This window comes from Mixophyes fleayi, chromosome 1 (assembly GCF_038048845.1).
Source record: "Mixophyes fleayi isolate aMixFle1 chromosome 1, aMixFle1.hap1, whole genome shotgun sequence".
Lineage (NCBI taxonomy): Eukaryota > Metazoa > Chordata > Amphibia > Anura > Limnodynastidae > Mixophyes > Mixophyes fleayi.
Genome location: NC_134402.1, coordinates 4,805,978 through 4,833,522, shown reverse-complemented (window position 1 = coordinate 4,833,522; position 27,545 = coordinate 4,805,978). Strand labels below are relative to the sequence as shown.

General features: G+C 47.6%; 1 protein-coding gene across 12 annotated transcripts in view; it reads left to right on the top strand.

The window, feature by feature from the left end:
• Nucleotides 1-27,242, top strand: part of DCTN1 (dynactin subunit 1) — a 99,772-nt gene extending 72,530 nt beyond the window's left edge. For 5 of the 12 annotated variants that reach the window (XM_075183108.1, XM_075183885.1, XM_075183720.1 and 2 more), the window contains 25 exons: nt 2,797-2,988; nt 3,188-3,385; nt 4,256-4,460; nt 5,941-6,019; nt 6,094-6,253; nt 6,475-6,579; nt 7,902-8,093; nt 8,204-8,320; nt 8,422-8,574; nt 10,182-10,342; nt 16,303-16,471; nt 16,719-16,787; nt 17,057-17,119; nt 17,379-17,528; nt 17,700-17,861; nt 17,988-18,119; nt 18,213-18,341; nt 23,190-23,332; nt 23,645-23,811; nt 24,184-24,198; nt 24,431-24,564; nt 25,156-25,342; nt 25,455-25,528; nt 25,791-25,880; nt 25,991-27,242. In XM_075183108.1, coding sequence (XP_075039209.1) covers nt 2,797-2,988; nt 3,188-3,385; nt 4,256-4,460; nt 5,941-6,019; nt 6,094-6,253; nt 6,475-6,579; nt 7,902-8,093; nt 8,204-8,320; nt 8,422-8,574; nt 10,182-10,342; nt 16,303-16,471; nt 16,719-16,787; nt 17,057-17,119; nt 17,379-17,528; nt 17,700-17,861; nt 17,988-18,119; nt 18,213-18,341; nt 23,190-23,332; nt 23,645-23,811; nt 24,184-24,198; nt 24,431-24,564; nt 25,156-25,342; nt 25,455-25,528; nt 25,791-25,880; nt 25,991-26,128 — 3,384 coding nt within the window. In that variant the 3' untranslated portion in view covers nt 26,129-27,242. Of the gene's footprint in view, nt 1-732; nt 754-2,796; nt 2,989-3,187; nt 3,386-4,255; nt 4,461-5,940; nt 6,020-6,093; nt 6,254-6,474; nt 6,580-7,901; nt 8,094-8,203; nt 8,321-8,421; nt 8,575-10,181; nt 10,343-16,302; nt 16,472-16,718; nt 16,788-17,056; nt 17,120-17,378; nt 17,529-17,699; nt 17,862-17,987; nt 18,120-18,212; nt 18,342-23,189; nt 23,333-23,644; nt 23,812-24,183; nt 24,199-24,430; nt 24,565-25,155; nt 25,343-25,454; nt 25,529-25,790; nt 25,881-25,990 lie in introns of all 12 variants that reach the window. The other 7 variants (XM_075183804.1, XM_075183638.1, XM_075183558.1 and 4 more) reach the window with 3 other exon arrangements.
• The last annotated feature ends 303 nt before the right edge of the window (nt 27,243-27,545 follow it).

The window sequence follows — 27,545 nt, the reverse complement described above, 5'->3', positions numbered from 1 at the left end:
AGATTCACTCCTCACCCCACATCCCTGCTGCCCGTACGTTGTACAACCTGTGGTACACATACATGATGTAGCAGATTCACTCCTCACCCCACGTCCCTGCTGCCCGTACGTTGTACAACCTGTGGTACACATACATGATGTAGCAGATTCACTCCTCACCCCACGTCCCTGCTGTCCATACGTTGGTACAACCTGTGGTACACATACATGATGTAGCAGATTCACTCCTCACCCCACGTCCCTGCTGCCCGTACGTTGGTACAACCTGTGGTACACATACATGATGTAGCAGATTGAATTACACTCCTCACCCCACGTCCCTGCTGCCCATACGTTGTACAACCTGTGGTACACATACATGATGTAGCAGATTGAATTACACTCCTCACCCCACGTCCCTGCTGCCCATACGTTGTACAACCTGTGGTACACATACATGATGTAGCAGATTGAATTACACTCCTCACACCACATCCCTGCTGCCCGTACGTTGGTACAACCTGTGGTACACATACATGATGTAGCAGATTGAATTACACTCCTCACCCCACATCCCTGCTGCCCGTACGTTGGTACAACCTGTGGTACACATACATGATTGAATGACACTTCTTCACCCCACGCGTACTCTCCTCTGTTTCCACTAACCTTCTTGCTGTCTTTTCTTCCCTTGTGATGCTGCCGATGCTTCTGCTGTGTGTGTGTCTGTCTCTTCCTGCGGCTGCTCCACAGATCACCACCCGCCGTACCAAGGTGAGCGCGCATTACCCATCGTAACCGCAAATAGTGCTCCGACATTTGTGTCTTATCTAGGGATGACTGGTATCTGTCACTGCATATTAACCCCATCTGCCATGTGTGTGGAGGTGGAGGGGTTAATACTGAGCTAACACTTAACGTGCCAGGTGTCTTCCTTGCAGGACGTGGTGAGTGAAATACAGAGATTCTGTGCTCCCAGGGATCTAACCTAAGAAGGAGAAACTGGTTTCATAGTAGATGTCATCTGTTTTCTTATGTCATCTAGTGCTAATTGCCCACGATACAAGCAGTATACTGTATACATAAAGGTACAGCTGGGAAATAATGCAGATCCTGTACCACCATGTAGTGGTACAGGATGCTGATTATTTGGGTGCTCCCTGTAAGCAGGTAAATAGATTTGGACATCCATGTCCTGGAAAACTAGATGAATGAATTCACATTGACATATTTATAATCCGTGACTGAGCGGGGCATTACCTGCAGTGCTCTCACCAGAACATTTTGCCAGCCGGGGGGCATTAAGAAGCAGCCGGGTGAGGGCAGAGTAATACTTAGTAATGATAATAGATAATGTTGGAGGTTATGGCCTACACATGCCACGACTGGTCAGACTGGTGGTCACTTCTGGCTGTAGTGCTCACATAGTGCCTGTTCTAATAGGAGAATCATTGGTTCATTCTACTATAATAGAACTCCGTTAGGCCCCAAGAGGCAGGTGGCAAGTAATAGCCAGATGGCGAACCCGGGAGGTAGGTGATGGGGAGAACACTGCTCTTGGTATATGGGGCAGGGCTGATTCCAGTTATATACTATGAGCAGTGCAGCTGCTTGTACAGATGCCTGGTGCTGTCCTTACATCATTCTGTTAATGTATTACACTGACACATTTATTTCAGATCGACCTGTATTTTATTTATTATTATTATATCTGATTTATTGGTTCACATTGAAATATGTAACCTTATGTGCGTCCTTCTGTACAGTCTTTTTTTTTATTTTTTTATTCCGTTCATTTATACATAACATGAATGTTAGCCAAACTCCCTTATAGTATATATAATATATGACAATATAGCGCTCTCCGTAACTATGACTATACTACGAAGTACCGGGATGTGGCTGAGACGGTAACACGTTAGAGCCGTCATCGTCTAAGCTAAGTACAGGGAGCCCAGCACAGTCCTCCCATTCTGCTCTATGGGTTTGGGTGACCAGCCTGGAGGGCCTGAGGCATATAGCATGTTACAGACTGGAGTACATGTATGTGTAAGGAAGCTGACCGGTCCTCTCTCCTTCTCAGATGCTGCTCTCCTCTTACTCAGCTAATGCCCCCTCAAGGCTGTCTACAAGCTGTACCAGTCCCCCACGGGATCCTGACTGCTTTTATCTTCCTCTTATATAATCCGCCATAGACTACATTTATTTATATGTAACATTCACATACGCAGGAAGAAATACACATCTTTTACTGTTTAGAGACAATGTGAGTGTGCTGCTATACATTTCTTTATTGTATGTATAATATTACCCCACTGACTGTACTGTGCACACAGCGAGCTAATATCCTGATCCATTTATTGCGATAATCCAGAACGGTGTCTGCATCCATGTACCTCTTGTTGTAGGAGAGTATCGGTTATATGAGCCCTGCTCAGTATAGGACTGTCCATTGGTAGAATCAGATGTGACCTCATGAGACACACAGCATATAGCCAGGAAGGACGTGTCATGTTACCTATTGCTTATATGTCTTCTATGTAAAAGCTATAAGGAAATTCAACTAATGAGCACAATCCTTATTTTATATAAAATGATAATATAACCATTAAATATACTCGCACACTGCAGTTTCTAATGGTCTCATTATTATGTGATAGAGCCAGAGCTGAGGTTTACTGTACATGTCTGGACTTCTTACTTTCCCTCTATATTGTAATGTAGAGTTTAGACGTTTCCAGGTGTAACCCTGTGTACAATGCAGACAGCAGAGGATTATGGGTATACGTATTGTACTAATGACTCTCCTGCTTGCAGCCCACTCGCCCGTCCAGCTCCGCTGCCTCCAGTGGCACAGCCGGGGCCTCCGGATCAGCATCGGCATCATGCGGAGAGATCAGCAGCAGCGAGCCCAGTACTCCTGCCCAGACCCCTCTGGCAGCTCCCATAATTCCTTCACCCTCATTGACCTCTCCAGTGGCCCCACTGCCCGCCCCTGGGCCCACCAAGGTAAGAAGCAGGTTTTTGTTTTCATTGGGCTCCCGCCACAGACTGGAACGTATTCCAGATTAGCGTTAGAAGGCGTTTATTACTATTCTCTTTCCATTTTATCACCTACTTGTATCCTCGTTTTCTTCCATGTTCTGTTGCAGGCCAGACACAGAGTCCCTACATTATCTCTAAATTAATCCCTGTGCTTGTTCTGCAGGAGGAGGAGAACCTACGGGCTCAGGTCAAAGACCTGGAGGAGAAGCTGGAGACGTTGAAAATGAAGAGGGCGGAGGACAAGACAAAACTGAAGGAACTGGAGAAGTCCAAGCTCCAGCTAGAGCAGTTACAGGAATGGAAGAGCAAGATCCAGGAGCAGCAGACTGACCTCCAGCGCCAGCTCAAGGAGGCCAAGAAGGTGGGTGTCTTTCTGTGGGGCTGATAACAGAGATGGACCATGCCATGGGCAGAAGTATTGTATGACCAGAGACAACGTGTCAGGAGTCACTCTGTGGAGTGTGTATGTTCTCGGTGGGCTTCAGAACCTCTCAACAAATTACTAGAAATCATAAATAGAAATGATTACATTTAAAAAAGTATCCGTACCCCTTGTAATTAGTGTTCAGATTACCTCACAAATAACACTATGTTCATAAACCCCACCTGTGTAGGAAGCTAGTGGAGCCCCTGGTGTCAGCTCCTTTTAAATATAAACACCCCTCTCTCTGAGGTTTGACACCATGGTAGAGACTTTATGGAAACAAACAAACAACATTATACAAAGTAAAGCAGAAAGCACCTTCAAACTAGTCAAGATATAAGGATATATGGTTCCAGAGAGGGTGAAAGGCATTCACCTCAGAGCTCAGTACGGTCCAGTGTACAGAAGAGATAGAATGTAAGGTGACCATACTGACTAGACGGGAAGAGAGGAGCTACTGCAGTCATCATCATTGGCCTTCCATGAATATCTTCGGTCCATCGCTGCTGACCAGCAGCAGAAACGCACAGATAGACTTTTCAATAAAGATTACTAGCTGTAATGGGAGCCAGGGGTGGGAATTACTCTGTGATTTATGATTGTTACTTCTGTAAGTGAGACTCTTCATTTGTTTAGCATGAAGATAAACGTGTGACTTACAGATAGAGATCCACAAGTTCCATGTTGGCTGAATAGTTATCCTAGACACTGTTGCTTGGTGGTCTATATGTATGCTGTATGCGTCCTCTAATAATCGGTGTTCCTGCTTGTTGGATGTCACATAGAGACCTTCTATTCCCTATTCAGGAGGCCAAGGAAGCCCTGGAAGCTCAGGAGCGTTACATGGAGGAGATGGCTGACACGGCTGATGCTATTGAGATGGCCACCTTGGACAAAGAGATGGCTGAAGAGAGAGCAGAATCCTTGCAACAAGAAGTGGAAACACTGAAAGAAAAGGTGGAGGAGCTGACTATGGATCTGGAGATCCTTAAACATGAGATTGAAGAGAAAGGTGAGAGTAAGCTGTTTGGTAGCACTCAATAACTTACAGGTAGAAGATGAACTATGTGGCAGGAAGTGGTGGAGAATGTAGAGACGGGAGGACTGTGCAGCTGGACATGGAGGAATGTAGAGACGGGAGGACTGTACAGCTGGACATAGGGGAGGAATGTAGAGATGGGAGGACTGTGCAGCAGGAAGTGTTGGAGGAATGTAGAGACGGGAGGACTGTGCAGCAGAAAGTGTTGGAGGAATGTAGAGACGGGAGGACTGTGCAGCAGAAAGTGCTGGAGGAATGTAGAGACGGGAGGACTGTGCAGCAGAAAGTGCTGGAGGAATGTAGAGACGGGAGGACTGTGCAGCAGAAAGTGCTGGAGGAATGTAGAGACGGGAGGACTGTGCAGCAGGAAGTGGTGGAGGAATGTAGAGACGGGAGGACTGTGCAGCAGGACATAGGGGAGGAATGTAGAGACGGGAGGACTGTGCAGCAGGAGATGGGGAAGGAATGTAGAGACGAGAGGACTGTGCAGCAGGAAGTGGTGGAGGAATGTAGATACAGGAGGACTGTGCAGTAGGACATAGGGGAGGAATGTAGCGACGGGAGGACTGTGCAGCAGGAAGTGGTGGAGGAATGTAGAGACGGGAGGACTGTGCAGCAGAAAGTGTTGGAGGAATGTAGAGACGGGAGGACTGTGCAGCAGAAAGTGTTGGAGAAATGTAGAGACGGGAGGACTGTACAGCTGGACATAGGGGAGGAATGTAGAGACGGGAGGACTGTACAGCTGGACATAGGGAAGGAATGTAGAGATGGGAGGACTGTGCAGCAGGAAGTGTTGGAGGAATGTAGAGACGGGAGGACTGTGCAGCAGAAAGTGTTGGAGGAATGTAGAGACGGGAGGACTGTGCAGCAGAAAGTGTTGGAGGAATGTAGAGACGGGAGGACTGTGCAGCAGAAAGTGCTGGAGGAATGTAGAGACGGGAGGACTGTGCAGCAGGAAGTGGTGGAGGAATGTAGAGACGGGAGGACTGTGCAGCAGGACATAGGGGAGGAATGTAGAGACGGGAGGACTGTGCAGCAGGAGATAGGGAAGGAATGTAGAGACGAGAGGACTGTGCAGCAGGAAGTGGTGGAGGAATGTAGATACAGGAGGACTGTGCAGTAGGACATAGGGGAGGAATGTAGCGACGGGAGGACTGTGCAGCAGGAAGTGGTGGAGGAATGTAGAGACAGGAGGACTGGGCAGCAGGAAGTTGTGGAGGAATGTAGAGACGGGAGGACTGTGCAGCAGGACATAGGGGAGGAATGTAGAGACAGGAGGACTGTGCTGCAGGAAGTGGTGGAGGACTGTAGAGACAGGAGGACTGTGCAGCAGGACATAGGGGAGGAATACAATAAGGTTAGAGCACATTTCATATGAATTTCGCTACTCTTCATTTATATTTGTGCAGTCATCTGTCCTCATGCCTGGCTGCTTTCTGTTCCCTAAATGCAGGATCAGATGGAGCAGCTTCCAGCTACCAGGTCAAGCAGCTGGAGGAACAGAATGCCAGATTGAAGGAGGCTCTGGTCAGGTAAATGTCATACTATGTACAGTCGAAGTCCTCTAATCTTCAGTGCAGTAATGTCATACTGTATAATCTCCCAGAATGCGGGACCTGTCGGCCTCGGAGAAGCAGGAACATGTCAGGGTGCAGAAGCAGCTGGAAAAGAAGAACACTGAGCTGGACACCCTGCGGCAGCAGAAGGAGAAGCTGCAGGAGGAGGCATCACTGATTGAGAAGACCGTCGATGAGCTGAAGGACCAGGTGACATTCATGTCTATGGTTCATGGAGTGATTATCAGCTCTTGTTCTGTCTGATCTATACTACTACCGTGAGAGCAATCATTCCCTTATATAGTCATAGTGACTGGAGCGGGATGATATGGTTGAGGGTCTTTATGTATTGCAATAATCTACTTTAGTTGAACCATTTCTTAAAATTTTCAATTAGATATACCTAACCTAATTGTGTTTACTGTGTACAGGTTGATGCCGCTCTAGGTGCTGAAGAAATGGTAGAAACACTGACCGAAAGGAACCTGGACCTAGAGGAGAAAGTCCGAGAACTGCGCGAGACCGTCAGTGACCTGGTATGAGTGCAATGGATCACTGCCTGGTGGAGCCGTGTGTCATTTACTCATAATCTGTGGCTGAACATAGAGAGCGTGCTACCCATTCATTTACTGGTAGCTGAGTGTTTAACTCTGATAGGACCATTCATTCCCTGGTCTCTGAGTATAGAGCTCTGCTGTGTCCATTCATTCCCTGGTCGCTGAGTGTAAAGCTCTGCTGTGTCCATGCATTCCCTGGTCGCTGAGAGTAGAGCTCTGCTGTGTCCATGCATTCCCTGGTCGCTGAGTGTAAAGCTCTGCTGTGTCCATTAATTTCCTTGTCGTGGAGTGTAGAGTTTTGCTACATCCATTTATTGTCTGGTAGCGAGGAACATTTTAGTTTCTGGTGGGTGTAGAGTGCTGAGATTGTATATGCCTTATGTTTGTAAATGCAGTCTGGACTTCCATGCTGGGTGAATGACTAAATTTTATTCAAATTCTTTCAAAAACTCACTTGAACATATTGCTTATACATACACATCGCCACCTCACTTTACCAACCTAGCAACTGTGCACTACTATCAATCAATACAAGAAGTAGGTCTGCAACTAGTATGTCGACTACTAGTAGTATATTGTCTAGTACATCCAAAGGAAGTGTGGACTAGTGGGTGGATGCAAATTGATTTATTTGAGTATTGAACAGGATATTGGTAAGTACATAGCTACAGCTCAGAGTGACTTGCCTCAAGGTCCCCATCCAAATAAAAATGACCCTTTCACAGTGTTCAAAAGAACGTGCAGTCCTATTCCATCTCCCTTAGTGCGACAAGCAATGCTAGTTTTACATCAATCTAGATGGTCCTTCCCAAACTAAAGTGACCACCTATTTGTAGGTCTGTATGCGAGTTACTCCTCAACTGACATAACCCACAAAGGAAGAGGGTTGGTTGCGTTCCTGCTCTCTGTCCCTGACAAGCTGACCTTCTTGTTTTATAGTGAGGCCCATGGTCTCACGCTTGGCATTGGGGTGCCCCTTACTGTGCTCTCAACCATTGGCACTATGATAGGAAGAGACAGCCCAGGAGCTCGCTCTTTGTCCCCTACATTTTCCCACCTTTCACGTCCCCATGCCACCATTAATCCTTTCTTACACCTCCATGAAAGTGATGTTAAACCTTTTAAGATTTCTGAGACCCTTATGGCTTAAACCAATTCTATCTGTACTGGCAGCACGGCACAGTATGGGAGTACCCAGCTAAAACGTGCTCTTACAAGGAAAGCTTGTAGGGTATAAATGAACCTCCGCACAGTGTGCTGCTCCTCTTAATTTTACCTTCCTGTTCCCCATCCGACTCCAGGAAGCCATCAATGAAATGAATGACGAGCTGCAGGAGAATTCCCGCGAGACCGAGCTCGAGTTACGCGAGCAGCTGGACATGGCGGGTGCCCGGGTACGAGAGGCAGAGAAACGCGTGGAAGCCGCTCAGGAGACGGTGGCAGATTATCAGCAGACCATCAAGAAGTACCGAGATCTGACTGCTCACATTCAGGTGATGTAACTGGCCATGCACTTGTCATACAGACACGGAGTGTACACAGATACAACTGTATGTCTATGTAAGAGTCACAGGAGCACATATGTTTGTATTGTCTATTGTAGGAAGTGAACCGAGAGCTCCGGAACCAGCAGGAGGCCACGGTGGAGAAGGAGCAGCAGCCATCACCAGAGATTTTTGACTTCAAGATCAAGTTTGCTGAGACTAAGGCCCATGCAAAGGTAATAATTACTGTAGAAAGTGTGCGCCAGTGTTGTGTCTTTGTTGTTGCACAGTGATGCGTTGTGGTCTGACCACAGAATTTAATCTTCTTTTCCTTCAGGCCATCGAGATGGAGCTGCGTAAGATGGAGGTGATCCAAGCCAATCGCCATGTGTCCCTCCTAACGTCCTTCATGCCTGACAGCTTCCTGCGTCACGGAGGAGATCACGACTGCATCCTGGTGTTACTTCTCATCCCCAGACTTATCTGCAAGGTCAGACATTGTATCTTGTATCCCAGGGATGTCGCCGTCACACTAGTTACCAGGCTCCCTGTCTCCTCCTGAACCTCACTTTCTATCAGATATTTATTATAAACACTTACCTGTCCTTACCACGGCCTGAGGACTTACAGCTAAGTGCTGGGGTTTCCCTATTACAACAAGGTCTAGCAGGTGTGTCTGTGCCACACAAACACACCTCTGCCTACTCCTGCTGTGCTCTGGTATTCTGTTTGTTGTACATGTTTATTACAAAATCTGTTAGGGTCTGCTCAGAAAAATGAAGTTGGTATTTCCATGTTAAGGTCTTTAAATTGCAATACCAATAGCATGTTTCAGTTCAAAAAATGATCAGCATGGAGCATGTGTGAGTGTTATTTTGTTAATGAAGGATGACTAAAAAACGTATGCAGTTTCCTACTGGATTGGTGATTTTATGCTTATAGAGCAACTAATTCAGTCTACAGGCCCTCAACTTTATTCCAAAGGTCTGCAAAACACATCCTCGTTCCCTGCTCGATAGGCTCCTGGAGAATGTTTTGAAATCCTCATACCCCTCTCCACCTGTGCAAGGTAATGCAGAAGGTGAACAGACCTTCAGATTTCTTTGTAAAAGAACTGTTTTATTGCACAGACAAGAAAGAGTGCGCAGTGTTTCTGGGCAACTCCAGCCCAATGCTAGCTCTAAGAGGCTTCTGCAAACAAACATGAAATTAGTGCCTGTTTGTCTTCTGCATTTGCTTGTTGAAGAAGAAAGACGGCAATTATGGGGCCCCAGACAATGCAACAACTTTCAAGGAATCTCTTTACGAATCTCAATAGTGCTGTGCTCGTAGCCCTACCCATTCAAGACTTCACTGTTATTTCCTTTCACCAAGACTGTATAGAGACACAGGTCTACCCACCCAGGAATGTGATGTCTCTTTTCTCTGCTTGCTGGGCTTGTTGTAAGCAGAGAGGGACAGGAGATTAGGGAGGTTATAGGGTTAAGTGCCTTCTGAGGGTGTTATATAGCCCAGTTCAGTGTATCCAGGCAGCCTTAGCGAGGGTTTGAGTGATTAGTACAAAAATCCCTTCAAGACGTAGAGACCACTCTTCATACACGTAAACGTGGTACCTTTATATTGTATACTGTCATCACCTATAGTAAAGTTGAGAGAAGACCTAGTATGTAGACTCTGGATGAAACACTTCATTTATTCAGTGCTGATTATAAACAAAATTAGAAGCACATTCACAGGATAATTTATATTGTAACAGTAGTGTGACTGCTAGACACTGATGAACCTTACAGAGGGCCGGAGAGTTTACCTGTAAGTGGACATTCTGTCTGAGTACAGCCCTGTCGTGACCTCATATCCTAGTGGGTAAAACAGTGACTCCAAGGATCACAGAGCTGAATGTGTGGCCCAGGAATGTCGTCTTCTGTAGAGCGGTAGTTATATATATTATACTCTTCTCATTGTTTCAGTCAGGGGTTTGGCCCTTTATTATCCACCTCAGACCTATATCCAAGTGATGACTTATTGTGACATCTCTAAGAGACAAGGATTCTCTGCCATATTGCTGTATTAATACTAGGTTCCTGTTGTGTTTGTCAGGCGGAGCTGATCAGTAAGCAGGCCCAGGAGAAGTTTGAGCTGTCTGAGGCCAGTGAAGAGAAGAACGGTATGAGAGGGGCCGTGGGGGAACAGATGAGCTTCGCTGGTGGTCTGGTGTATTCTCTGAGTCTCCTACAGGCGACACTACATAAATATGAACAGTAAGTGACTCATTGTACACATGTGAGCGCACACACATAGTGTGTTGTATCTGGTCCCATTTATGTACAGGTAAAGGACAGTCATTATGGTTGTGCTTAGAAGGTGAAAGCTAAAGTGTGATATATGTCTCACAGAACCTTGTGTGCTAGTTCTCATAAACCGTCTGTTTAATCTTTCTTGTAGCTGTAAGACGCAGCAGTATTTATGTACAAATCTGGATGTTTTTCCTTGTAATAACCATTACTTCGATGACCATATGTTCGAGTTTTTGTTTTTTAACCAGTGATCCCGGTTCTGATCCCCTCTATTGCCAGCTGTGTTCAATAGCAGCTGACAATGTTGGATCCAGGTTAGACTGGATCTTTCAGTGCTGACAGACAGGGGGAATCACATTCGGCCAGCTTCTGGCTTCACTGCAGTTTGTAGTGTGATTGGACGATTACTGCACACACAGGTTAATGGTGTTCATATTACGATCTTAGTTTTCACCAGGTCTGATAGTGATCCTTTTAAATTTTGAGAGGAATGTTACCAAGGATCGCAGTAGTTTTCAGCCCACGCACACAGCGATATTTGGCCATTTACAGCATTGTGGGCTCTATAAAACAAATCTCCCCTGTGGCTCCCTGTGCTCCATACACTCGGGGATATCCCTAATGGTGTTCTCTGATGGTGTCCCTATTAGGAGATCTTACAATTTCTTTCCCCAGGATGGGAACCAAGACCCAAATTTCTATTCAGATGGCAAATGGGAATTTTCTGTTTAGCCCTCCAGGGCAGACAAATTATATTATAATGATATTTTTCTGACGATTTATACAGAATTGTAACAGTACCCACTATCTGAGCCTTCTGGTGTTTGTAGAATGTCTTTCTGTTTTGTAACAATACAGGGCAGGAAAAAAGGGGGATTTTTCTCAGTCCATTGGGGGACACTGGATCTATGGGGTTATAGAGGTGTGTGCAGGAGTTTGGGTATTTTTTTTAGAAAACCTCACTGAAGTCTGAGCTTCTCTCCCTCTATACTCCAGAGCCGGGAGCAAGTCAGACGCAGTACAAGAGAGTAAGTGAGAAAGAAATAGAAAAAGAGCAATGACTATCAACAACAGACACCTTAAGTGAAACAAAAGATAAAAATAGAGCCTAGAATGGGTGGGAATCCAGTGCCCACAAATGGACAAGAAAATGGATTGACAACAAGGTGGCTGCCCACCATGGCTGCTCCTCCCAGGGCCCATGCTGTGGTGCCCAAGGGGCACTCACCAAACTTGTGGATTCTGCTCTCTTCTAGCAATAATCTGTTTGGATGAAGGTCAACCTCTCTTTTCTCAATAATAGAGGAACACTCGTTAAATTGTTAGAGCCTTGAAAATATCTAAAAGTAAAAAATAATTGTCTACATCTGACTCCCTTTTGGAATGACTCTATCCTGATATAAGTGGAATTTTGATACTACCCTTTGTTGAAATGAGGATTTCGTACCTAAGACAGCCCTGTCTTCATGAAAAAGTTATATAAGGAGATCTGCAAGAGAGAGAGAGAGCCCATACATAGCTCAGAGACTCTTCTCACCATGGATAGCGCCAAAAGAAAAACTATTTTCCTAGTTACGAAACTTAAGTGTCACAGAATCCAAAGGTTCAAATTGAGGATGTTTTAAATCTGTTCTGAACTAGGTTACATCGCACAGAGCAATGTGAGAAATATATGGAAGTTGGACCTGCAGTTCTCCTTGCAGAAAAAGATTGTACACTTGGGACCCGTGCCAGTTCTCTCTGGGTACAAGACTGAATGAGCTGAAACCTGCACATTTAAGGAACTGCCTCAAACCAAACCTTCCAGTAAAAATTTAAGTAACCGAGATAGTTTAAAGGAAGACGTGGAAATTCCCTTCTGTTCACACCAAGATATTTAAATGGTAGCTCTTCTCCAAAGAGGGGTTTCCAAACACTGTCAGAAAAACCTCTAGACTTCAAAATCATGGTTTCAACAGCAGCCAGTCATTAAAGCCAATCAAGATAAATATGATGAACGAACAGTCCTTGCCTTAATATCTTATCGGAAGACACCATGACAGGCCTTTTGCCATTCCACATACCACAACTTTCTTGGGCAATTCGGAGTTGCCAGAATCTCCTTAGCACCTTCCCTTTTTATCTTCTTCTTTAGTAACATAGCTACCAGAGGGAATAAATAAACCAGGTGGAAATTCCAAGGAACCGACACAGTGACTACTAGAAGCTCTTTTGGATCTCTTGTCCTTGAACAATAGTGGTCTACATTGTGGTTCAACCAAGATGCCGCCATGTTGATCATGGTTCACCCCACTTGACAACTGTCTGTGGAAATACCTCTGAATGAAGGGGCCATTCTCCTGGATGTGGAGTATTCCTGCTGAGAAAATATGCTTCGAAGTTCTCTACACCCAAATGAATACTGTCGAGATCACTTGAGTTCCAACCAGCTAATGATTTCTTTAATTGCCAGGGAGCTCTTGGTTGATGTATGCCATGTATGTGGCATTGTCGGATTGAACTTTTATTGGTTTTCCTCTTAGCAATCATTACAATTGTCCAGTCCCAAATAGCGAATGGGCGACATCTGTTGAGAGTTGGTCCTCTTGATCCGTCAAAGGAGTGACAGCTACGTCGTAGGGACAACCTAATGAGTTTACTGGAGAGGCGATAGTGTGATTTGTTTAATTTCAATAGTGATTATATCTGGATCTCCCTCAAGTGGAACTGAGTGAACTAAGCCGACTTACACAAACCTAGATGCACAAAAAACCGCCTGAGAGCCATTAGCGACCTTATTATTCCATCTTGAACCTCAAAGATGGCAGGAAAACACCATCTGGGTTTCTGGACTAGAAGAAAGTATGAATAAAATCCCAAACTTTTCTGCTGTTAAGGGACTGGAATGACCACCACAGAGGAGACTAAAGATGGAATGGCTTCTAACAATGCCCGTCTCTGTTTCTTGCATATGGAAAGACCTGTGGTGAAAAAACGTCTGGGGTGCTTCAGCAGATCTAGCAGGTAACGCTTATCTATGATCCTCTCACTCAGGTATCTGGATTGGAATTGAACCATGGGCCCGTAAAGAGAAGAAGATTGACTGACATCCTGCCTTCTCTTTTGCTGCCCTCCACAGGAAGCAGAGAATTGTCCCCCAGAATAAGCACTGCTCACTTCTCCTGAGGTTCGAAAGAATGGAAACCTAGGACCTTTGGGTCTAGGAGCTTTAACAGGGAGAGAAGAACTCATACCCTGTGGCCTGATTGATAATTCTATCCAGCTCATGATCTGCAGAGATAAGGGACTCCAGAGTTTATATTCTGGGTCAGCCTCCCTTGTCACGAGACAGCAATTCCATTCGACTCCAACAATTGAGGCCAAAAAAAATAATAAGCTGCATCACCTTACAACAGGGATACATCAACATCATCATCAATATTTATTTATATAGCGCCAGCAAATTCCGTAGTGCTTTACAATTGGGGATGACCTTGGTCTGCTGAGTGTAGGCCTTCAGAAAGCTTATTTTGGCTCTCACCTCTGAGTGCAATAAAACAATTACTGATGTCTTGGTACACTCTCCTTACACAAGGCACCAACTGGACTTCACGCTGAACTGAATTGACCCCTTGGAAAGGGATAAAATGATAGGAGTCTGAGGGAGATCCCAAAACTTTTATCAGGTTAGGTCAATACCCTCACTAAGTCATCAATTACTTGTCCTTTAGAGGAATCCTTATCCAAATACGTAAAATCATCTATATTGAATTCTTCTGCTGTCTCACCATTGCCTTCCCATGACTAGATTAGAGCAGAGCTATGGGGCTTGTCTGGTTTAGCAGAAGAGAAGGTTCCTAAAATCCTCCAAAGATGAGGAACCAAACCATGGAATGGCTTAGCCAGACTCTGGGACCAAAGCAGGTTCTTCTGTGGGGATACGGTGGAAGCCTTGCTAAGGGTCCCCACCGTCCCGGGTTCTGTACTAGAAGGAGGGGGGGGGGGGGGTGGAGGTTATACCCTCACAGTCCCCTCGGGCGATTTTACATGCTGAGCAATGATTCACAAGGAAAACACACCCCATTACTCCCCTTTGTATGAGAGATATGGAGGGATTGATGCTGTGGTTCTGGGTCCTGTAACCTCGAGGTGTATTCCTGAGATAGGAAAAGCCCACCAAGGAGCTGATTCAAGTTTTGTAGTCAAAGCTCCCACCCCCTTATCGCATCCAGCACCTAAACTTACAATCTCTGATTTAAGAATAATTGTAAGCACACATAGTGAGGGGGCTGATTGTACACCCCCTCCCTCACCTGACAAATAGTACCGTGGCCTCCTTCCACCTGCACCTATTATAGGGTCTGGAAGTCCTACCTGGCCTGGTGCAAGGAATGGAATCTACTGCTCAAGGTGTTTTATCTCTTCTTGTTCATGCTATTGGGGGACACTCATCAGTGACCTGCTTCCTAGAGGAATCATCTTCAAAACACACGGAATTGTCAGTGTCCAAATCCTCAGCCACCTTAACTTGTTCTCGGGAGGAACATTCGGAAGCCGATACCCCCAGGTATGAAAGCAAAGCAGGACTTCCGGAACCTCTCTCTGAAAAGGAGAAGCCTTCATGAGCCCCTGCATTGACATTGCCTGGCTTCATGCCTATGCAGTTTGGTTATGTACAACTATTACAGAGCTCAAGGGCCCCTGACCATGTGTTCTCAGATGAACGAGGTCATTCCCTGAGGATTCCGCCAAGGAAGCAGAAAGGAGCTGACCGTTGCTCATCTCTCTAACTATGAGTCTATGCAATAGACTGGTCTGAATAATTACCCAGGCTGGTTCTGCCAGATTGTGAGTGCCACCCACAGGCGTGCTCAGCAGTGGGTGGCACCTACAAATTTCACTAATGTGCATAAGTCGACCACTCTTGACCATCCCTTTGGCAATTTGGAGTGACAGTTTGACAGCTGATTGATGATTTGTGTGCTTTATTTATCACACATTCATTCTGTAATTCTGTCCTTTTACCACTAGGTGGCAGAGTGTAGTCTTAGTTGGTATTTAGTTGTGTATATATAAACCTGCCATTTCCATTCTATGCACAGCTCTCTTGTGTGGCAGCTGTAGTAGTAAAATGCTTGTGTCCGTCTTTTATATTCTCTCTCTTATTTTCTTTATCTTGCCAAACAAACTATCACAAAGTATTAATGTTTAGTATGTGTCCAGGAGGTGATGGGTTAAGGGGCTGTTTTCTTCCACCGTGTCTGTCATATTTGGAGCCTCCAGACACCTTTAATCTAAACGAGAAATTTATAAGTATTGTGTCTTGTCAATGCCGAATAAATCTCCAGCTGGTCTATCTCGTCCCTCCTCCTGTAAACGTTACCAACAGAGCAGGCTGAGGTGTACGGTGACAGACAGGCTGAGTATATTTAATATATGCACCAGTTGTCCTATGGTCATCGGTAATGAGGCTGCGCTCTCCAGTCTGTATTGAGTAAATGAATGTGTATTAGATGTACATTGCTGTAGTAGTTTGTATAATGACATTAAGGGGGGTATTCAATTGTTAGCGTTAACGCTCTCAAACGAGCGCTCAAAAAATATTACCGTTTATACGGTAATATTGCGCTCGAAAAGCGTTAATACGGTAATTACTCGCGGAATTTCAGCTTGCAGCTCCCTGAGCGGCGAGCTGAAATTCCGCGAGTAAACTACCGTATTAACGCTTTTCGAGCGCAATATTACCGTATAAACGGTAATATTTTTTGAGCGCTCATTTTTTAGCGTTAACGCTAACAATTGAATACCCCCCTAATTACCATCTGATACATGCATGTTCAGTTTATACTTTATATTGTTATAATAGACATTGTCTCGTCCCCTCCTTCCCCCACGTAGAGATGTACAATATGTCAGTAATGTTTGGTCCTGTTTGTGTGATACAGGGCACTTAATAAATGTGGCGTGGAGGTGTATAAGAAGGTGGGGATGTTATACCCAGAGATGAGCGTGCACGAGCGATCTCTGGACTTTCTTATTGAGTTACTGCACAAAGACCAGCTGGATGAGACCGTGAACGTGGAACCTCTTACCAAGGCCATCAAGTACTATCAGGTACTGATCGTTATACTCATGGATCTTTAATCCTGCGTGTGACCTGCAAATTGAGACAGATAACACATCGCACTGTTTAGCCCCTACCCCCCTCAGTACAGTGTATGACACCGTTTGTCTCCGATAAACCAGCTCCACTTGTATCAGGGTCTGTGTTGTAACACTGGTTTCCAGACCTAATATAATATTACATTACTATCATTCTATGTTGTGGACTAGCCTCTTAATCTTTTCTTGTTTTTATTAGCACTTATACAGCATCCACCTGTCTGACCAGCCCGAGGACTGCACCATGCAGCTGTTTGACCACATCAAGGTGAATGCTTCATCCTTTGTCTCTGCGGGATGTCTAAGTGTTAGTTCTACAGAGTAAGAAGACGGTCGGAGACTAGTGATTCTATGAATGTGACTGGGATAAGTAACACATCTGGGATGTGGAAGCTTCATAGAATTCGGAGGACACGAGGGGTTCCTCTTATCTAGAACCAGGGAGGATATAACTGTCACTGTTCTCTGTTAGTTGAATCTTACAGTGTGTGTATCTGATTCTATGTACATCCCGCTAACTTCCCCCCTCTCCTGCAGTTTACACAGAGCGCCCTGGACTGTATGGGGGTGGAAGTGAGCAGACTCCGCGCTTTCCTACATGTAAGTAGCCGTGTGTCCCCCCCGACTACCAGGACATGTGTGGTACATCCTCCCAAAACAGGGCCGTCCACACTTATCAGCCAGTGCAGAGGCTGCATCTGCCAATATATATTACATAACAATATCCACTTGCACAGAAATGACCAATTCAGGTCGTATTCTTTCTTTTTTATTTTTCTTTCCCCATTGATCCCAGCCTACCCCTGTAGTGTGCTGTTCCCCAGACGAGGTCTCACGTATTTCTCCTTCTCCCATTCAGGCTGGACAGGAGGCATCAGACTTGGCCATCTTACTGAAGGATCTGGAGACCTCGTGCAGTGACATCCGTCAGTTCTGTAAGAAGATCAGACGCCGAATGCCTGGCACCGAGGCGGCCGGGATACCAGCGGCGCTCAGCTTTGAACAGCAGGTGAGCACATGTGAACATCAGTCGTCATAATACACGTTACATATTTTTTTTATAGTTCTCTGGTAGTGCCGAAAGGTCATTGGAATATGTTATGTCTGTGCATGTAGAGGACTGAAGATAAGGCCTTTTATATACACTTAATGTGAGTGTGGATTTCTTCTGATGACCCAGGTTTCTGAGATGCTCTTAGACTGCCGGAAGCATCTGAAGTGGGTGGTGGCGGTCTTCCAGGAGGTGGCAGCTGCCGGGGCCCAGATGATCGCTCCACTTGGGGAACACGAAGGTCTGCAGGCTTTGAAACTGGAGGATGTGGCCTTCAAGGCTACTGAACAGGTGAATACAGGAGGCCTTTATCTTCCACAACTAATACTGATCACGCCAGTATTTATTGGGCAGCTTGTACTGCACCTCGGACTGTATTGATGGCAATAGCTTGGTGTTTGTCTACCCGCTTTCTAGATTTATGGCTCACAAGGCAGTAACCCTTATGAGTGCCTCAGACAGTCATGCAGCATCCTTATTTCCACCATGAATAAGATGGCCACCGCCATGCAGGAAGGAGAGTATGATGCAGAGAAGCCTCCAAGCAAGGTTCGTGTGTCCTCAATGTCCTCACTGAGCTGTTCCTGTTTTAAAATGTTTTGATAATCCAACTGTCTTCACAAGTCTCCTCCTCACCCTCAGAATCCACCTCCAGTAGAACAGAGAGCGGCAGCTTTGCGAGCGGAGATCACAGACGCTGAGGGATTAGGTTTGAAGTTGGAAGACAGAGAGACGGTGATCAAGGAGCTGAAGAAATCACTGAAAATCAAGGTGAAGCAGAGTCAGGCAGTAATGTGTTATCTGTACAGGAGAGACATAGAGCCAGGCAGCAATATGTTATCTGTACAGGAGAGACATAGAGCCAGGCAGTAATGTGTTATCTGTACAGGAGAGACATAGAGCCAGGCAGTAATGTGTTATCTGTACAGGAGAGACATAGAGCCAGGCAGTAATATATTATCTGTACAGGAGAGACATAGAGCCAGGCAGTAATGTGCTCTCCTGTGTACGGCAGCGGCAGAGAACCAGGCAGTATTGTGCTCTCCTCTGTACGGGAGCGGCAGAGAACCAGGCAGTAATGTGCTCTCCTCTGTATGGGAGCGGCAGAGAACCAGGCAGTAATGTGTTCTCCTGTGTACAGGAGCGGCAGAAAACCAGGCAGTGCTGTGCTCTCCTGTGTACGGGAGCGGCAGAGAACCAGGCAGTAATGTGCTCTCCTGTGTACAGGAGCGGCAGAGAACCAGGCAGTAATGTGCTCTCCTCTGTACGGGAGTGGCAGAGAACCAGGCAGTATTGTGCTCTCTGTACGGGAGTGGCAGAGAACCAGGCAGTATTGTGCTCTCCTCTGTACGGGAGCGGCAGAGAACCAGGCAGTAATGTGTTCTCCTGTGTACGGGAGCGGCAGAGAACCAGGCAGTAATGTGCTCTCCTGTGTACAGGAGCGGCAGAGAACCAGGCAGTAATGTGCTCTCCTGTGTACGGGAGCGGCAGAGAACCAGGCAGTAATGTGCTCTCCTGTGTACAGGAGCGGCAGAGAACCAGGCAGTAATGTGCTCTCCTGTGTACGGGAGCGGCAGAGAACCAGGCAGTAATGTGCTCTCCTGTGTACAGGAGCGGCAGAGAACCAGGCAGTAATGTGCTCTCCTGTGTACAGGAGCGGCAGAAAACCAGGCAGTGCTGTGCTCTCCTGTGTACGGGAGCGGCAGAGAACCAGGCAGTAATGTGCTCTCCTGTGTACAGGAGCGGCAGAGAACCAGGCAGTAATGTGCTCTCCTGTGTACGATAGCGGCAGAGAACCAGGCAGTAATGTGCTCTCCTCTGTACGGGAGTGGCAGAGAACCAGGCAGTATTGTGCTCTCTGTACGGGAGTGGCAAAGAACCAGGCAGTATTGTGCTCTCCTCTGTACGGGAGCGGCAGAGAACCAGGCAGTAATGTGCTCTCCTCTGTACGGGAGCGGCAGAGAACCGGCAGTATTGTGCTCTCTGTACGGGAGTGGCAGAGAACCAGGCAGTATTGTGCTCTCCTGTGTACGGGAGCGGCAGAGAACCAGGCAGTATTGTGCTCTCTGTACGGGAGCGGCAGAGAACCAGGCAGTATTGTGCTCTCTGTACGGGAGTGGCAGAGAACCAGGCAGTATTGTGCTCTCCTCTGTACGGGAGCGGCAGAGAACCAGGCAGTAATGTGCTCTCCTCTGTACGGGAGCGGCAGAGAACCGGCAGTATTGTGCTCTCTGTACGGGAGTGGCAGAGAACCAGGCAGTATTGTGCTCTCCTCTGTACGGGAGCGGCAGAGAACCAGGCAGTAATGTGCTCTCCTCTGTACGGGAGCGGCAGAGAACCAGGCAGTATTGTGCTCTCCTGTGTACGGGAGCGGCAGTGAACCAGGCAGTATTGTGCTCTCCTGTGTACGGGAGCGGCAGAGAACCAGGCAGTATTGTGCTCTCCTGTGTACGGGAGCGGCAGAGAACCAGGCAGTACTGTGCTCTCCTGTGTACGGCAGCGGCAGAGAACCAGGCAGTAATGTGCTCTCCTGTGTACGGTAGCGGCAGAGAACCAGGCAGTAATGTGCTCTCCTCTGTACGGGAGTGGCAGAGAACCAGGCAGTATTGTGCTCTCTGTACGGGAGTGGCAGAGAACCAGGCAGTATTGTGCTCTCCTCTGTACGGGAGCGGCAAAGAACCAGGCAGTATTGTGCTCTCCTGTGTACGGGAGCAGCAGAGAACCAGGCAGTATTGTGCTCTCATGTGTACGGCAGCGGCAGAGAACCAGGCAGTATTGTGCTCTCCTGTGTACGGCAGCGGCAGAGAACCAGGCAGTATTGTGCTCTCCTGTGTACGGGAGCGGCAGAGAACCAGGCAGTAATGTGCTCTCCTCTGTACGGGAGCGGCAGAGAACCAGGCAGTATTGTGCTCTCCTGTGTACGGCAGCGGCAGAGAACCAGGCAGTATTGTGCTCTCCTGTGTACGGGAGCGGCAGAGAACCAGGCAGTAATGTGCTCTCCTGTGTACGGCAGCGGCAGAGAACCAGGCAGTATTGTGCTCTCCTGTGTACGGGAGCGGCAGAGAACCAGGCAGTATTGTGCTCTCCTGTGTACGGCAGCGGCAGAGAACCAGGCAGTATTGTGCTCTCCTGTGTACGGGAGCGGCAGAGAACCAGGCAGTAATGTGCTCTCCTGTGTACGGGAGCGGCAGAGAACCAGGCAGTAATGTGCTCTCCTGTGTACGGGAGCGGCAGAGAACCAGGCAGTAATGTGCTCTCCTGTGTACGGGAGCGGCAGAGAACCAGGCAGTAATGTGCTCTTCTGTGTACGGGAGCGGCAGAGAACCAGGCAGTAATGTGCTCTCCTGTGTACGGGAGCGGCAGAGAACCAGGCAGTAATGTGCTCTCCTGTGTACGGGAGCGGCAGAGAACCAGGCAGTAATGTGCTCTCCTGTGTACGGGAGCGGCAGAGAACCAGGCAGTAATGTGCTCTCCTGTGTACGGGAGCGGCAGAGAACCAGGCAGTAATGTGCTCTCCTGTGTACGGGAGCGGCAGAGAACCAGGCAGTAATGTGCTCTCCTGTGTACGGGAGCGGCAGAGAACCAGGCAGTAATGTGCTCTCCTGTGTACGGGAGCGGCAGAGAACCAGGCAGTAATGTGCTCTTCTGTGTACGGGAGCGGCAGAGAACCAGGCAGTAATGTGCTCTCCTCTGTATGGGAGCAGCAGAGAACCAGGCAGTAATGTGCTCTCCTCTGTACGGGAGCGGCAGAGAACCAGGCAGTATTGTGCTCTCCTCTGTATGGGAGCAGCAGAGAACCAGGCAGTATTGTGCTCTCCTCTGTATGGGAGCGGCAGAGAACCAGGCAGTAATGTGCTCTCCTGTGTACGGGAGCGGCAGAGAACCAGGCAGTATTGTGCTCTCCTGTGTACGGCAGCGGCAGCGAACCGGGCAGTATTGTGCTCTCCTCTGTACGGGAGCGGCAGAGAACCGGGCAGTAATGTGCTCTCCTCTGTACGGGAGTGGCAGAGAACCAGGCAGTATTGTGCTCTCTGTACGGGAGCAGCAGAGAACCAGGCAGTATTGTGCTCTCTGTACAGGAGCAGCAGAGAACCAGGCAGTATTGTGCTCTCCTCTGTACGGGAGCAGCACAGAACTAGGCAGTATTGTGCTCTCCTCTGTATGGGAGCAGCAGAGAGCCAGGCAGTATTGTGCTCTCCTGTGTACGGGAGCAGCAGAGAACCAGGCAGTATTGTGCTCTCCTGTGTACGGGAGCAGCAGAGAGCCAGGCAGTATTGTGCTCTCCTCTGTACGGGAGCAGCAGAGAACCAGGCAGTATTGTGCTCTCCTGTGTACGGGAGCAGCAGAGAGCCAGGCAGTATTGTGCTCTCCTCTGTATGGGAGCAGCAGAGAGCCAGGCAGTAATGTGCTCTCCTCTGTACGGGAGCAGCAGAGAGCCAGGCAGTATTGCGCTCTCCTGTGTACGGGAGCAGCAGAGAACCAGGCAGTATTATGCTCTCCTGTGTACGGGAGCAGCAGAGAACCAGGCAGTATTGTGCTCTCCTCTGTACGGGAGCGGCAGAGAACCAGGCAGTAATGTGCTCTCCTGTGTACGGCAGCGGCAGAGAACCAGGCAGTATTGTGCTCTCCTCTCTACGGGAGCAGCAGAGAACCAGGCAGTATTGTGCTCTCCTCTGTACGGGAGCAGCAGAGAACCAGGCAGTATTGTGCTCTCCTCTGTATGGGAGCAGAGAGCCAGGCAGTATTGTGCTCTCCTCTGTATGGGAGCAGAGAACCAGGCAGTATTGTGCTCTCCTCTGTATGGGAGCAGCAGAGAACCAGGCAGTATTGTGCTCTCTGTACGGGAGCAGCAGAGAACCAGGCAGTAAGGTGCTCTCCTGTGTACGGCAGCGGCAGAGAACCAGGCAGTATTGTGCTCTCCTGTGTACGGGAGCAGCAGAGAACCAGGCAGTATTGTGCTCTCCTGTGTACGGGAGCAGCAGAGAACCAGGCAGTATTGTGCTCTCCTGTGTACGGGAGCGGCAGAGAACCAGGCAGTACTGTGCTCTCCTCTGTATGGGAGCAGCAGAGAACCAGGCAGTATTGCGCTCTCCTGTGTACGGGAGTGGCAGAGAACCAGGCAGTATTGTGCTCTCCTGTGTACGGGAGCGGCAGAGAACCAGGCAGTATTGTGCTCTCCTCTGTATGGGAGCAGCAGAGAGCCAGGCAGTATTGTGCTCTCCTGTGTACGGGAGCAGCAGAGAACCAGGCAGTAATGTGCTCTCCTCTGTATGGGAGCAGCAGAGAGCCAGGCAGTATTGTGCTCTCCTGTGTACGGGAGCAGCAGAGAACCAGGCAGTATTGTGCTCTCCTCTGTATGGGAGCAGCAGAGAGCCAGGCAGTATTGTGCTCTCCTGTGTACGGGAGCGGCAGAGAACCAGGCAGTATTGTGCTCTCCTCTGTATGGGAGCAGCAGAGAGCCAGGCAGTACTGTGCTCTCCTATGTATGGGAGCAGCAGAGAACCAGGCAGTAATGTGCTCTCCTCTGTATGGGAGCAGCAGAGAGCCAGGCAGTATTGTGTAGAATCGAGAAGTATTGTGTAGAGTTGGGTAGTAATGTGTCTTCTGTATTGTTCTAAGGGAGAGGAGCTGAGTGAAGCCAATGTGCGCCTTAGTCTGTTGGAGAAAAAATTAGACAGTGCTTCCAAAGAAGCAGATGAGCGAGTGGAGAAGATCCAGACGAAGCTGGAGGAGACTCAGACCCTGCTGAAGAAGAAGGAGAAGTAAGTTCATGGACATTTATTATGTGCTCTTACATGTCCCTTCTTATATCCGCACACATGTGGGAAGTAGTTATATGACCACTTAGAGGTCAGGTGACTCCAGTCATATTACATCAGTCATACGGTGTGGCCTGAGGTAGCTTTATGTATGTTTGTAATATGTACTGTGATAAGACCAGTGATGTGTAACAGTCACCTGCACCTTATGTATTGAGTCCACATCTCCTCCTGGATCCTGATGTCTGTATGAAGTTTGTGCAGCGTTACGGTATGCTGGTGCGATACAATTAATAAGCGGTACCTTGTGTGCAGGGAGTTCGAGGAGACCATGGACGCCCTCCAGGCGGACATTGACCAGCTTGAGTCAGAAAAGGCCGAGCTCCGACAGAGGCTAAACAACCAATCGAAGCGCACTATAGAGGGTCTGCGCGGGGCCCCATCCTCCGGCGTGGCCTCTATCGTGTCCGGCATTGCAGGAGGTAAGCGTGTCCTTAGCGTGTGGCGCTAAAGAGAATGAATGGAATAAGGAGTATTTTACAATGTTAAAGCATCAAGCTTAGCTTATCGTAGTCTACTGTTCCATGGCTGACATATATATATTTATAATTATTATTATTATACCTGATCTATTACAGTGGACCCTGGTAATCCTGCCCCTACCTGACACTTACAGGGGAGGGATATTGCCAGTAGCAGAATATAAATAAAGCTAAATGGCTGAAGCAGCCCCTGATATATGGTACTGAATGAGAGATGTGCCCTCACCCACTAACTAATGTCACCTGGTCGCTCGGCTCATGTGTGTTGTACTTACTACATGTCTGTGTTTTCCTGCCCCGTGCACATGTCAGAGGAGGAGCAGATAGGTACAGTACTACACGCCATGCCCACACCAATACTCCTACTTGTGGCATGTACCAGTAATATCTCCACCACATACAGATGGCATGATCCCACGTGTATGCTGCATGATTCTGTGTGCTGGTACCTGCACGTGACCTTACATTGCCAGCAGTGGTCCCCGTGTGTGCATGTCATTTCCCTCCGGAGTAAGCCAATTATCAGTACCCCCCTGACATGTCCCCGTCATGTTCCCAGGGGTGTCATCCAACCAGTCCATGCTGAATGGATCCGGCCCCGTGCAAATCAGAGATTCCCCGTTACTCCTCCAGCAGATCGATGCCCTGCGCCTCTCCGTCAAGCACCTGAAACAGGAGAACAACCGGCTGAAGGTGAGACCGCTCCGTCTGTGTCCTGTATGTCCTATATGATTCCAGTGGTCACCTCAGTATCTGACTAGTATGTCAGCCCCTGGAATACCACTAATCTGCTACGCTGCACTTTGAATTTGGGATTAATTTACCCCATTATAGCAATTTTAGGAAACGTCCATCATCAAAACGGAATTGTTTACTTAATTTTTTCCTGATCAGAGGAGGGAAGAGGAGGTAATTCATGTATTTTAGGCATAATACAGAATAAGTCACAAAATGCAAAAAAAGATCAACCAAATTTCCAGTAAAATCTTTTTTTAATGCAAATTTTTGAGAAGGAAAAGGTTTAAATACACACTTTCAGTTTCATTTACTATGTACTGCGATGATATTTCTGTATAAAATGTCATCTGTAACTTATTTGTATTCAAATTGGAATTTAATTATAGACGGGAAGGACAGAGTGACTGATTATATTGTGCATGTGATCATGGATGTCAGTCTCACAGTAAGTTAGTGGGTGGGGCCAGGTTAATGGGTGCGTACAGACAGATAGATTGGTCGGGCTTCGCAGATCTCTTACCTTTTGTACCTCCTGTACCTGCTTAGGCCCTTCAAATGAAGGAGGAACTGTCCGCGCTCCCCCTGCTGAACATCCCTAAACTGACCCTCACTAAAGACAGACAGGAGGTCCTGTCCGGCACTCTGTACCGCAAGACCAGTCAGCTGCTGGACACGCTGCAGCAAATGAGCGCCAACGCCAAGGTGGTGGACATCACACACAAGAAGGGCAGTGGTACGTTCCTGGGGTCAGAGGGGGGGTCCGTGTGCGCTTTGTGTGCCCTGCGCGTGCGCTCAGTGTGCGCTCCGTCACAGCTGTCTCAGTGTGTCCTTGTCCCCATATACAGGTAGCCCAGCAGGTCAGCTTCTGGAGCAGACGGCTCGACTCAAGTCTCTGAGCGACACGATCGACAAGCTTAAGGTAAATGTGATTCTCCAGTAGGACGGTGTGTAGATGGCCCATGGTGTCACGGTATCCACAGCTTAGATTAACTGAGTTGTGGTTATGGCAGTACTGCATGTATAATCTCCGGCTGTCAGGTAATCTGTGTAGTGTAATGCAGGGCTCGGCAAAATCCGGTTTGTTTGGCAAATAGAAAATAAACCCTGAGCCGGAATAACGCAGCTTCTCCCGCAGCGGGTCACCTAAGTAGTATTAATCCTACTGCTTCTGTCATTCCTAGGATGAAGTCCTGAAGGAGACCGTCTCCCAGTGCCCCGGTGCAAATGTCCCAACAGACTTTGCCACCTTCCCATCGTCAGAGTTTATAAGGGTGAGTATCACTGTCTTTTATGCGCTGAGACTGCCGACGGTCAGGAAACAGCGTGAGTGGCCCCTCTCTGACCTCCAGACATATAACGCTCTGATCTTTATCTCCAACAGGCCAATGAGGAAAAGAGAGAAGATACCGTTTACATCGGCAAAGTGACCCTTCCCTGCCAGCCGGGCCAGGGACAGATCCACCGGCTTGTGTTATCCCCGGATCAGCTGTATGAGCTGCATGGCCGACTCATAGGCTGAGAGACATTAACTGCCCAGCAGAGGGCAGCAGTGTGCGGCTGGCTTCTCATCACCCAATATCCCGGGTCTCACAGTATACGTTTTTATACCTTCCAAGCTCTGGGACAGTCCTATATAAGTCCTATTTATTAAGTCCCTGATGATGGCTCCTCCATTAGCATCCCACGTTCTCAGCCGATACAACGTATTGATCGTTTGATAAAGAGGAGTGTAACAGGAACATACTGAGTAACAATTATACTGAATCCCCCTCCACACTGCAGCTAATGGCAGCCTACAACAAGGATGTTCCAGGCTTCTCAATATATCATTGCGTTGGGTCCTGCGTGGTAGACAGTTATCTATTCATTCTTTGTTACCTATATACATCTTTTCCTGTCTCATTCCTAGCTTAGAAGGTTTCCATGTCCTTGAATGCAGAGCTATGGTTATAAACATAAATCAATGTTAGCTTTGTGTGTGCTGTAAGTGAATTGAGAGCTTTCAGCATGTCGGATGTAGGATTTCCCGTGTCTGACATTCCTGTAAGTCGACGGGTGGTCTAGAAATGAAATATTAACAGTTTCTTATAGAGCATTATACAGGCTGCACCGTGTGGAACTCGCAAATATCCCAGCATGCAATAAGAACCGCCCGCCATCTTTACTGAACGTTAGTCCATGTTCCCATCTCCTACGCACGTTGCTTCTTCTCATATCTTCTTTTTGTGTTACTTTCCTCTGTCTTCGGCACATCGTTCTCCAAAGAACCATCTTGAACATTACTTAAAGGACGTTCTGCATTTTGGGTTCTTCTTTTAAAGTGCCTTTACATTTTTCTGGTATCACACGTAACAACTGTTGGGAATCTCGCTTATTGATCAGTATAACCCGTGACCACCAGAATCGAAACCTTGAGATGGGCTCAGTCCATTGCAAAACGAGGCCACCAAAGCCTGCCCTCCTTCTTCTGAGTGTCCTCTTAGGTTAGTTCTATTCTCTGGGTCCTGTAGACTGGTCAAATGTCCTATTACTCTGACACTTATGTGATTACTCAACCGCTTCCAGTCCCCAGAGGAAACATCTACTTAAATGTGTTGTATTATCAGTAACTGGGAATAAATGGTGAGCTCACACTGTTCTCTGTGTGGTGTTTCCTTGTCACAGAAACCCAAGGTTTATCTGAGAGGTGTTCTGGGGAAAGTCGCAGCATTCTGGAGAAAATTGAAAGATCAGGTGTCTGGCCATTACTGCCTTTAACCAAAACCATCTGTTGGGTTGTACCGTAATCTATTGGGTGCACAGAGAACCACAGAGCGACCATTAGGGTCAGTCTGGATCTGTTCCAAAACAAAGTGCAAATGTCTCTTAATTAATACAGACACTCTGTGCGAGTCAGAGGAGTGAACAACCGGGTAAGATCACCCCACCCAGGGTAT